Below are 12048 nucleotides of genomic sequence, written 5' to 3'. Positions count from 1 at the left end.
AAAAAAATAATTTATTGCGGGGCTATAATCTAGACGGAGGCTAAACATAACCCCTTCGGTGGAAGATGGCCTTACTCCTCCTCGTTTATGTTGCAGGTGCGCTAACCTGTGGCCTAAAGTCAAGTGAGTAAAGAGAAGTTGTTGGTGATTTTGGTTGCAATTTGTTTGACTGCTTTCAATCGATTGTGACCAATGAAAGAACCTGTCTTGGTCTAAGGTTCTTCATGCCTTAGGTGCCAGGACTTTAGAATTGGTGTTGTTTGTAAAAGTTGAGTGAACGAATTTAGTGGTTGATGTGATAAGATAAGATGTATGGGAAGGTGAATCGCATCAACCCAAACAAACTGGTCGAATGAACCAAATTGATAAGTAATTAAATTACAATACTCTAATTGCTAAAAAATAAAATACGAGAAAGTAAATTTGCATTGAAATAAATTGCAAGATGTGAGAAAATAAATTAATCCAAGCGTGAGAAAATAAAAACTATGGTAAAGTGCCAGACACGAGAAATTAATCCAAGTGTGATTTGTCTCTAAATTAATACATGTCTGACTTTGATACGATCTCCAAATTTCACGCTGAAGATTTGAATTCGAAAACTTTATTCATATGCTCCATTATAAACACTGATTTTGCTAACCTCTTTTTTAAAACACGAACGGTAAAAAGGTTGAACTGAGCCTATCTGACTCAAACACAATGCACGCTCACTCAACTCGAAGGCGACGCATACTCACTAGACTCGAAAGCGATGCTTTTAAAAATAGATTCTGATGCTTTGTTCGATTTTGAATACCATCTAGAAAGGAATAGAATCAATAGATGCATAATGTTTGTCAGTAGAATGAACAATGATTTGACTTATTTGAGAGAAGGGTTCTGAAGCAGACCTTGCTCAGTGCATATGTATCGTTTCACTCATTCGAGTCGACAGAAGCATTATGATTTGTAATGGTTTTGCGGCCTTCGCATTCTAACAAATAGAGATTTATTCGGTGACTTGTCTGTATTTCTGCATTTTGTCGATTTTGATACTTCTCTTTCTGGTTGTTTATGCTTTCAGGGCACATGCACAGAGGAGAGACTTGGCTCCTCAAGAATTGAGGAGGAACTCCTTAAAATACTTTCATGACTATTCATAGAATTTCGTGCTTATAATTGGAACAATTCATATTATAAATCACTCTGCAAAGATCATCTCTACAACAAATCAATAAAACTAAGCCGTTTAGTCATCAAACTGTATAAATTAGATAAACGGATTTGGTAAAAGCATCATGAATCATCTATCTGTTTGCTAAGATATATAATATGGACTGTTTCGATTATAAGCGTGAAGTTCTGTGAATAAGCCAATAAGTATTTTGAGGAGAAGCTCCTACTAAACCTTAAAGCTCTTCTCATATGAAATGCAAGAAAACATAAAAGATAAATGCTTGAATTCTGCCCTTGAAAGCGACCAAATCCAAACCAAACTTTAATTCTGAGAAATTTTGTACAAAAGTTCCTATATTAATTCTAAATAGAAGAAACAGCTTTCCAATTCCAGATACAATTGGAGGCTGTTTTCTGGAAATTAGGCTTGTAGGTTCCTCATCTGTTCAATACAATCAAACACTGCCATACATTACCTACAATCTCCTTTCCTACAAAGTATAAGCTTTGATGAAATGGATGGAGGAGCCCAAACGAAACATATTTCCCTGACGATAAATTGGAAAGAGAAAATGAAGTTCAATAAAATTAAGTGGAGGAGAAGCAGCACCCACCCTTCCTAGAACCATCCCCATCTGGACCGGGAACAATAATTGCTGTTCCTTTTAGGAGACCTGAATCTCCGCCATCTAGGTCACTGGCAGCTAGTGTCTTCTTGCTCATTATCCGGTATATCTCCCTTAAGATCATCAAAAACGCAGTTTCAACGTTGGTGGCTTCAAGAGCGGATGTTTCCATAAAAAATAGGTTTTCTCTTTGAGCAAACTCCTGTGCATCCTCAGTTGGCACTGCTCGAAGACTCCCCAAGTCACATTTGTTGCCGATGAGCATTATAACGATGTTCTTATCGGCATGCCCCCTCAATTCCTCCAACCACCTAGCCATGTGGTCAAACGATTGACGCTTGGTCATGTCATAAACCAACATTGCTCCTACTGCACCTCGGTAGTATGCGCTCGTGACTGCTCTGTACCTGAAGAGGGACTAGAGGGGATGCGTTTAGGAGGGTATGACATTGCAGGTAAAATCAAACTCCCAAGGAAATGTGCACAAACTATATCTTCAAATGGCAATCAACACTATATTAAAGAAACCAAAAAAACAAGAGCGTCAAAGTTTTATTTCCTTTTCAAGTTCTCATCCCTTTCATTGTGAATGCAGCTTCATCTATCATGAATTTCATAACTTCCACACAATCATAAGGTATGGATATATCCATTTGCAGTTGTCATTTAAGTGATCCCCCTTCATAAGAGATAAGCATAAATATGTTTCGTATTAACATCTACATCGAAATACAGTCACACCTGATAATAACAAGAAACCAATCCTAGATAAGCAAACAATGAGATCTAACTCAGTGATCATTCCATCCACGCATAGTGGGTTAATAGAGTCCCAACAAAGAACAAGTGTGCAACTTGCATTTTTGAACATATAATGCATAAAATCGAAGACTTGATAAAGGAAACGTATGAACCAAGGGCTACTTACAACCTCTAAATCTATACATATAAATTTGTATTCGCCCATTTCACTAATACTGTTTAGGGCATAATATCTGTCTCAGACTAGGTTTCGAATTTCCCAACATTGCAGCGAGATGAGTTTAACTTACATCCCTGCACTGTGCCTAAAGAATCATTATATATCTTTAATTTTTTTTTAACTCACAAAGTATTCATATTTTTCAGACCAAGGGCTAGACCAAATTTTTACAAATTTTTCGATCATCACACACCGCCTTGCATGTTTTTGGTCAATCGTAATTTTGTTTAAGAAAATTTAAGGTTGCCATTGAACGGAAAATCCGAAAACCTAGAAATGAGCATGCATTATGATTGGTAGAAAATAATCCCATTATAATTTTCCCATCAACATCTAAATTTCAAAAAAAAGATCTTGTAGCTATAACAAAAATATTGATCATTAAGGCATGCAATGTCGCACCTTTCTTGGCCAGCCGTGTCCCAAATCTGCGCCTTGACGGTTTTCTGATCGAGAACAAGTGTTTTCGTTTGAAATTCGACCCCTATCGTGGCTTTCGAGTCCACACTGAATTCATTTCTAGCAAATCGCGCGAGCAGCTGTGTTTTCCCCACCGCCGAATCTCCAATCAACACCACTTTGAACACATAATCAATCTTCTGGTTATAATCTCCATATAAATTCGACATCCTAGCTACAACCGGACTCCCAACCGATTGATTCTCAACCCCACAGTTTGGAACATAAAATAATAAAATTACATGAATTGATGATGGTAAATTTTTCAGATCAATCATGTGGGTACATTTTATTGGATCGACTTGCAAATGAAAAGCTTGTGCTGGCTGCAGCAGCAGGGGTTGGGGTAGGTTGGGAAAATTAGAGAAAGAGAGCGGGAGAGAATGGGAATTGTGGTAAAATTAGGGTTTGAGAGGAAGAGGAGAGTTTGTTGGAGGGTGGACATTGGTGGTTTTATCATTTGTGGAAGAAAGAGAGGAAGAGAGGAGGAAGAGGCGGGGAAACCATCGGCTAGTGCGGGTCCCATTAATTGTTTTTTAAGTTCATCATGGGAAGAAATTTTTAGTTGTGATGGGAAAACAGATGATACACCACGTGTTTTAATGTAAGTGGTGGAAAATTTTAATTTTTAAGTTATTAACCTTTTAACACACATATCCCACCATTTATATAGGGACACGTGATGTACCGTCTCATGTGACGGTCACACAGAAAAATCTCCCACTATGAGAAGAGTTTAACACTTGCTGGTACAATAGTTTCGGTACAAGTGGCTGGATCTAGGTCGTTAGTTCAGTAAACTTTTTGTTGTCAACATAGATTCTTCGAGTGCTTTATTGGTAGCGCGGGTGGTGAAGAGGTTAGGATTAGTAAAATGTACAAAGTTTGATTCTCTTCTAGATATTGCAATCGGAAAACATGATTGAGTTACATAATGTTTCTTCTCATTTGTCAATCTAACTACAAGTTTTCCTGTTCTTCTCTCTTCGTAAGAGTTCTTTTCACCAGTGTGTGAGTGTTCTCTCTTCTTGTCAAACCTTGTTGTAGTTGCCGGGGCTAGCCGTTGCCAGGTTCGGTAGCATTCCACCCTTGGTCTTTCTTTTTTCTTTTTTTCATTCTTTCCGGTTCCATTTGCTTCATTTTCCACCTGATCATTGCCATCTCGATTGTTGTTGTCTTTCAAATTGATTTCATCTTTCTAAACCCCCACATCAAATCCCTTTCTCCTCCACTCCTTGCGTCCATCCATGTCCATGTTTTTCATCAATCCTTCTCATTTCGATTCTCCCCTTTTCTTCAATCATCTTCCTATTTTGCTCCATACTTCATCGTTTCTACACCAAATCTGATCTACATACACTTCTCTTCATTGTGCTTTGTTGCGGTGCTTTTGGAAAGTGTGTAAAGCTACGGCTGGGTGTTTGCACCACCACCTTCACCTTTATTGACTCTGTCACTAATGGGTCACCTATTCCTATTGGCTTGCTTCGTTCTGTGGATGCGATTAAGGGGTGCTCGTTGCAAGACGCCATAATCTCCCTCTTCTTCACTTTTGGGGAGCTGATTTGTAGCAACCGTTGGGGATGTTGGCTAGCGGTGGTTGGGAGGCACTGTTCTAGCGGCATCGGTGGTAGCAGGAGGATAGGTTCTTTGTTTTGGTGTGTTTCTATTTTTGGGTTTCAAAGTGTGTTTTGGGCCCGTCTTGTTTTTCTTCTTTGGGGTCCATATATTTTTGTTTTGTGATTTTCATGTAGTTGGACCTTTTGTGTATATTTGCTTTATTGTACTTTGTTGACTTTTACCTTGAAATGCTATTTTCAGTTTACTAAAAAAAAGACACTGCAAGTTTTCCTTTCCTCAAAAGACTAAAGGAAAAGCATAATTTATAAACAATATTTGGCTACTCAAAGTTTTAAAAGAAGTCCTCTTCATAATCTTTTATACTTGATTTATATAATAATCGGTCATTTAGTCAATCAAGTGTAGCAAATAGATTGACGACTTATAATACTTTTACTGATTTTAACATTATGTTTTTATATAGTTCGATGACTAAACTGTCTCATATTTTATTATGTTTACTAAGATAATCTTTACATATTGAATTATAATATACACAGTTCTGATCATAAGCTCAAAATATCGTGAATCGAACACAAATTTTTTTTAGGAGGACTTTTTTTAAAAGCTTGGGTAGTCATGTATTTTTCATAATATAATAAGATTCCAAATTTGGGAAAAATAGAAGTCAACATCTTCCAACATAAATTACATTTCCCTCACAAGGCTCGCGACCCCCTCTATCGGGTAAAGTCCATGCTCAACAAATTGCAAGGTGGGCAACCTAGTAGTATGTTCTACTTATGAAATTACTTCTTAGAACTATGATCACTTTGGGTGTCTATTGCATTGGATAACTGATCAAATTCAATATCTCAACGTTATATATGCGAAAAACTTTCTAAATTTATAAGTTATCCTAATAAGATGACATGATCGAGAAAAATAAGTTTTTTTTTTCCATAAATAATCAATCTTCTACTTTCAATCAAATAAAATTCGAAAACCCGTCCCCCCTTAACATTGGTTGAATATAATGAAGTATACAGCTCTAAGCACCAAACGAGCCGATCGGGAGCAGAGTCATTACCTTCTTAAGTTCAGGCTACATAGAAACATAACTGTTCCTTTGTCTCTTCCAAATAAGGACAAGCAAACTCTTCAAGTCTTATAAAGTCCTTTTCAAAACAGGATAAGGCTCAGTATAAAAAGGCAAAAGAAGTCTGTAACCAAATAAAGAGACATGCACCAGTAATTTAAGTTACGTCAACTTCCAGAATTTTGTAAATTATTTCATTATTCATCTCATCACAATGATCTGAAATTTCCTTAATTACAGAAAATCACATATTTATAGTTGTTCTGGATGCAAAAACAACATATATTTTTTCATAAGTTCGATAGCTTATTGTGGCAAATCTCATATTAAATGCAACATCAATATATATTTGTGAGCGATATAACGAGTTTAATATTTAATTGTCTATATTTACGTAAGATATACAATAAGAAACAATGTAATGAGTTTGAGCAACATAACGAGTTTGATATTTAACTGTATATTGATTTCACATAACGAAATGTCTAACTTAACTAACAAAGCAAATATTGATTTCATGTTCCCGCTTTTTCTTCATGCACTCCTCTTTTTATTTCAGTTCTGTAATTCTCGTTTGATCCACAAGCAAGAAAAAGAAGTGAAATGCATGTAAAAAAGGGAAGTGCGAAATGACTTACATAAAATGATATGCAAACAGAAAAATTGAAATCAAAGGATTTCATTATTGGAACATGTCCTGTACATTCTTGTTATGTTTATCTCACATATTAATTATGTGATAAGAACTCAAGCTGCTCGTTTAGGTTACAAGACCTGGTCCCCTCCAGGTTTGTGGTGGAAATTCTACCAACCTTCTGCATCACACCCCATCAAAAACCACATTATCTAAACAGCTCCTTCTACCTATTGCTTTGGAGTTCTTTTTGGATATAATTTCTAGTTGAACTTCACTGCATAAAAGAGAATATATTATGTCACTGCATAAAAGAGAATATATTATGTGGCTTCAAACTTTCAACCCACTTCCCCCATCACTTTCCTGATGATCTTATACAGAAAAGCACGTCAAACGACCTGATTCGACACCGGCTTCTGCATGTTTAAGCACTTGCAGTTTGCTCTAACATCGCTAAGCGTCTGCAAAATAATAAACTTTTGTGAGTAACAACTGATGATGCTTTTTCCACCAATATTTCTCGATTTAACTTGTTTGGTACCTTGAACTGTTTCTGAAGATCTTTAATATAATCAACTGCCAAATCGAGCATGTCTGCCGTGTTGGTTTGCTGCCAGGAATTTTAAAAAGTTGAATATCACGAGTTTCCGAACACAATTATTAGAGAATTGATTCGAGGCTAAAATGCTTATGTGACATTCTACCTTGTCCATGTTTGGGACGAGTTCTTGTAGTTTCCTCATTCGTTCACTGATCCGTGTTCTTCTCACCTGTAAACAAACTACCCCTTAGCGTCATCTATGTTCGAGCAAAAGACTAAAACGGAAAAACCACAATGAAGTTTCATGGTGGATGTACTAATTAAATGTATGAGGAACAAATGTGCTGACTAACAACAAATTTTAGCTGGCTGGCTACAGATAAAGGAAAATATTTACTCTTTCGGCAATGCTTCGAGGATGAGTGGCACAACCTCTCTTTGCTCTAACTTTGCAAGGTACAGAATCTTGAAGTTGCAAGAACTTTTCCATGGCAATTTCTGCTGAAGTTTTTGGTATACTCAGGTGATGGGACAATACATGAAACCGGTTTTCAAGCTCTCCGTTCTAACCATGAAAGTTTATTCAGAATGAGTTAAATATGCAACAAAAATTTGAGGAAATTCAAACAACATACACCAATTTAGTACCTGATCAACCGAAAATAATTTCCCATCATGATCTTGGTCTCTTCTCATGCCACCTAAATTCTCTGGAAAATTCGATGAGTCATTCCAAGTTCCGAATGGGAATCCTGTAACATAAAATCGAGGATCAGCGCTGCAATCTCCATTAGTACCATGCATTGTAACTTTTTAGTGGCGACATCATCTGCAATTTACTGGAAGATAATAATATATCTAGCCTTCTAATCCGAATCTATCAGCTGTTAATCTGGATCAATTTCGGATTTCCTCAGTAAGAAAACACAATATCTAGCTTAATTCGCTCCTCCGCAATACAGTATATTTCGCGGTGCTCTTTCCAACTAAGTATGAAGTTAGAAAATCAAACACCCCATAGATTCCCATCTAACTTTTCAATACCAATCAAATCCTACACATCCATAGACGAAGGCAAACACTTTCAGAACATGTTTGTTTGACTGACCAAACTCAAACTTCCACACTCCCCATTATTACAAATAGCCCATAAATAGTAATTATTTTACAACTATCTAGAGAGAGAGAGAGAGAGAGAGAGAGAGAGAGAGAGGAACTCATTCTCTTTTTGGTAACCAAATTGCAAATGTGCTTCTCAAATCAATGTCTGTCTTATCTACTACCAAAAACCAAAATAAAGATCTCCAAAACTAACATACTCAGATATCGAATCTACGATGCGAACAATAGGAATCATACAATGATATGGTAAAAAAAATGAATGCAGCTTCAACGGTCAAAGTATTCAGAAACTAAAAAATGATAATCACCTTCGAATACCCGAGTTTTAATATATCTACTCGTAGTTTAGATTAGATTAGATTACGATATCACTCAGATTAAAAAAGTCATAAGCTAATGAAAGACGGAAGAAAACACAATACCGTTTTGAAGAGAGGTGTTGGAGAAAAGCCCAGCAGGGGAACTACTTTGTCTAACAAGATTTGAATTCGAATGAACTGACTTGTTGGCCGGAGTGTGATGACGCTCCATTGGACCGGAACCCGCCAACCCATATCCGCCATTAAACGAGCTCTGCCTCGGATAATGAGGGGGCAGCCCAGAATACCCTCCCTGTGAGCTCATCCGGATCGCTGACACCGCCGCCTCCGTTGATGTCACCACGGATTTGTCGTCAGATTCTTGAAAACTCGACGGCCAGGAATCCGAGTCGTTGTTATGGCTGTAATTCGCGAATCTGGAGAACAATCTCTCAGACTCCGAAGAACCCTCAATTGGGTTTTTACTGTGAAGCCCCGAATCGCCGCCGTCGGCGAAATTGGCGAGGAGGGAGCGCGGAGCAGAGCGAAATCTGAGCAACCCAGAATTGTGTTGGTGGGTATTTGAATCCATGAATGGCGGTGCACTGCTTGCTACAGTGGAAATTTGAATTAATGAGGTCAAGGTAGAATTTGATGCTGGAGGACCATTATACATACGCTGCTGCTCTCAGTGCTCACGTAACTTTTCCTAGAAAATTCTGAGAATTTTTCTTCTTTTTTCTTTCACTTTCTCAGAGAAATTTTTTTAGCTTTGTTTTTAAGCAGAGTGGGATAAGATCTTGTGGAAGAAGCAACCGGAGGGAAAAAAGCTAAGCTTGACCAAACCGTAAGCCACTGAAACAGAGAGAGAGAGAGAGTAGCTAGAAGTAGAAGATAAACAGGGACCCCGTAATTAAATGGAACCTTGAGGTCTGTATTGCAATGAAAGTAGAGAGAAAAAGATGCAGACTTGCAGGGATTGTTGGGGCGAGAGAGAGAGAGAGAGAAAGAGAGAGAGAGATTGAGTGCAAGCCTCAAATTAGCTTTTCAAAGCACTGAAAGCAAGGAAGATCTTGAGCTGAGGAGAGAGGGAGAGAGAGCTTGTTGCTTCGTCTTCTGGTCTGTGGTACGAGTTGGGTGCGGCCAATGGAAAAGTACAGTGCTATCAATATCTGATCTCTCCACCTGACATTTGCTTTTGTTGCCTCTTTTAGTAGATTTCTACTTTGGTACTTACTATTTGTGGGTTTTCCTCCTTCCTTTTGTTTTTACATATCTTTTAGTTTTCATTTTGAAGAATGCAACGTAATTTATACGCTCATTTTTTATTGATACACGTCCAATTCACAAAGAAAAATATATTAAAGGACAAAAGTAAATTTGATACGCAGAAGGAGAGATGTAGTGTGCTGGATTAATTTATTTTCAAATAGACATTTACACAGGTTCACAATACTTATTTTTTAGGTTGTGTGTGGAAGCCAATGACCTTGAATTCTACCCCTTGTTTAGTTTTTGTCAATGAACTCTCATATTAGTTTCTCTCATTTTTTAACTTAACTATGCGTTGCATGAGTAGACCTTCCGTCAAATCTGTCTTCTTTTCTATCAAATTTAAGTGTATAGTGGTCTTTTCATGCCAAAAAATATATATCTAAGTTATTTAAAAAAGAGAAAAGGATGGCTCATTAAGGTTAAAGATAAGTTCCTCCTCAAAATGCCTCGTGAGATTCCCAAAATTTCGTGCTTATTATCGAATCGTTCATATTGTAAATCATTATATGAAAATCATCTCTGCAAAAAAATCAACTAAAACTAAGATATTTAGTCAATCATTAAGGAGTCCGATCATAAGCATAAAGTTTTGTGAACAGATCACGAGGTATTTTAAGGAGAAGTTCCTCCTCAATCCTCAATCCTTGAGGAGCCCAATCTCTCTTTAAAAAATTTATTTTCATGTTTTTGGATGAAATTCCTATTTTATCCCTCAACTTAACGAAAATTACGAAGTTAATGTAAATGACTACTAGTGCAACAAATGACATATTCAGAGATGAGAGAATCTATTAGTAGATCATTCAGAGACGAAGACTAAATCCGTGATATAGATCAAAGACCTTTGCTAGAATAGGATAGTGCGTACTTTTGTTATAAGGTGAATTAATTAACCAGATGTAAAAAGTAGCTTAGAGAATATCGTTTCCTTCATTCGTTTGTGTAAAAAGAACTGGTTTATATTTCTGACCATGTACAGTTTAATTATTTTAAAGCTCAATCCATGCTATTACACTTTATAAGAGAGAAAAAAATCATGTGTCACGAGATAGTTAAGTTTTATCATATGCTTAATGACCATAGATTCTTGCATGGGAAATCCTAAAATGAGTCAATGTGTGTGCTTGGCTGATATGGTTGACACACCTCGACAGGAATCAAGGCGTGCTGGCCGTCACGTGACGATGACGTAGCCGAAAGTGCAAGTGATGTAAGAAAATAGTGCATAAATTAAAACCAAAATTAGAACTTAATTAAACTAATTCAGTGAGTGTGCAGTAATGGTTACAACCCATAACTACAAATATTCAGAGCATAGATAACATAAGGGTAAAGTAGTCGAACGAGAGAAGTACTTATTACACAACTAGAGATAAGTTCCTACGTTAAGATGGAGATATGTCAGAACCACCAGCTATTCCTCGTATACCACATAGTTAAATCAGCTAACTAGGACTTGGAAGGGCGTAAAACAAAAGGGTGAGTGGGCACAAAAATAAAGGTTTATAAAATCCATTTATCTTTCAATCATACTAACCCCTCGTTGTAAAACAAGTATAGTTTCCAAAATATCATACTACATATAAGTATGAAAATCAAATGCATGCCCAATGTAAGTCCAGAAGTATGCCACGGCAGATATTCTCAACAACAGTATAGACATGATTATGTGCTGTAATCTATACTAACATGTCAGTCGGAGTCACCTAATGTGATATGTACGACTGCACCTATCGCTTATCAGTCATATGCTAACACACGAGTCAGAGTCACCTAATGTGACCTGTACAGCAGGACTAGGTGTAATAATAATCACTCTAGTGCTACGATCACGTGAAGACTAGAGCTATGAGCGGGTCCCCTATGAGTCGGAGTCACCTAATGTGACTTGTACGACAGGACTAGCACCTACTTAGATCCAAGATGAGCGTGTGGTACGGGAGGTGAACATACACGTGAAGGACTAGCCTTAGCCCTGGGCGGGAGTACTAACACCGGGGTGTAGTAATGATGAGCAAACTATATGTAAGCATGCCATAATGATTCAACCATTCAATTCATCACATAACATTACCTGGACTTACCTACGCGTCCTGCGTTCACATTAGCATTTCAAACCATTCACATTAATTACATGCAAGTAATATGCATATGGATACATGTCATAGCATTTAGAAAAATGTATAATTCATGGCATAAATGCATAAAACCATTTAAAAACATTTATGGAAACTATGAGGTATATACGTAATATACTAAAACAAAATGCCCACTCATTGGTTTGTCGTAG

General features: G+C 37.1%; 2 protein-coding genes across 2 annotated transcripts; both read right to left on the bottom strand.

The window, feature by feature from the left end:
• Positions 1 to 1502: 1502 nt before the first annotated feature.
• Positions 1503 to 3410, bottom strand: LOC137746093 (ras-related protein RABA4d). The gene is made up of 2 exons (XM_068486157.1): positions 3169 to 3410; positions 1503 to 2191 (listed from the first exon to the last, which is right to left on the bottom strand). Exons 1-2 carry the CDS (start codon positions 3393 to 3395, stop codon positions 1747 to 1749), a joined length of 672 nt encoding a protein of 223 aa, XP_068342258.1. The 5' UTR covers positions 3396 to 3410; the 3' UTR covers positions 1503 to 1746.
• Positions 3411 to 6825: 3415 nt separating this feature from the next.
• LOC137746337 (transcription factor bHLH130-like) lies at positions 6826 to 9389 on the bottom strand. The gene is made up of 6 exons (XM_068486423.1): positions 8607 to 9389; positions 7711 to 7814; positions 7460 to 7627; positions 7226 to 7291; positions 7063 to 7131; positions 6826 to 6982 (listed from the first exon to the last, which is right to left on the bottom strand). Exons 1-6 carry the CDS (start codon positions 9157 to 9159, stop codon positions 6911 to 6913), a joined length of 1032 nt encoding a protein of 343 aa, XP_068342524.1. The 5' UTR covers positions 9160 to 9389; the 3' UTR covers positions 6826 to 6910.
• Between the last annotated feature and the right edge of the window lie 2659 nt (positions 9390 to 12048).

This window comes from Pyrus communis, chromosome 9 (genome assembly GCF_963583255.1).
Source record: "Pyrus communis chromosome 9, drPyrComm1.1, whole genome shotgun sequence".
Lineage (NCBI taxonomy): Eukaryota > Viridiplantae > Streptophyta > Magnoliopsida > Rosales > Rosaceae > Pyrus > Pyrus communis.
The sequence above is the reverse complement of the archived record's forward strand: the minus strand, read 5'-3'. Positions and strand labels throughout refer to the sequence as shown.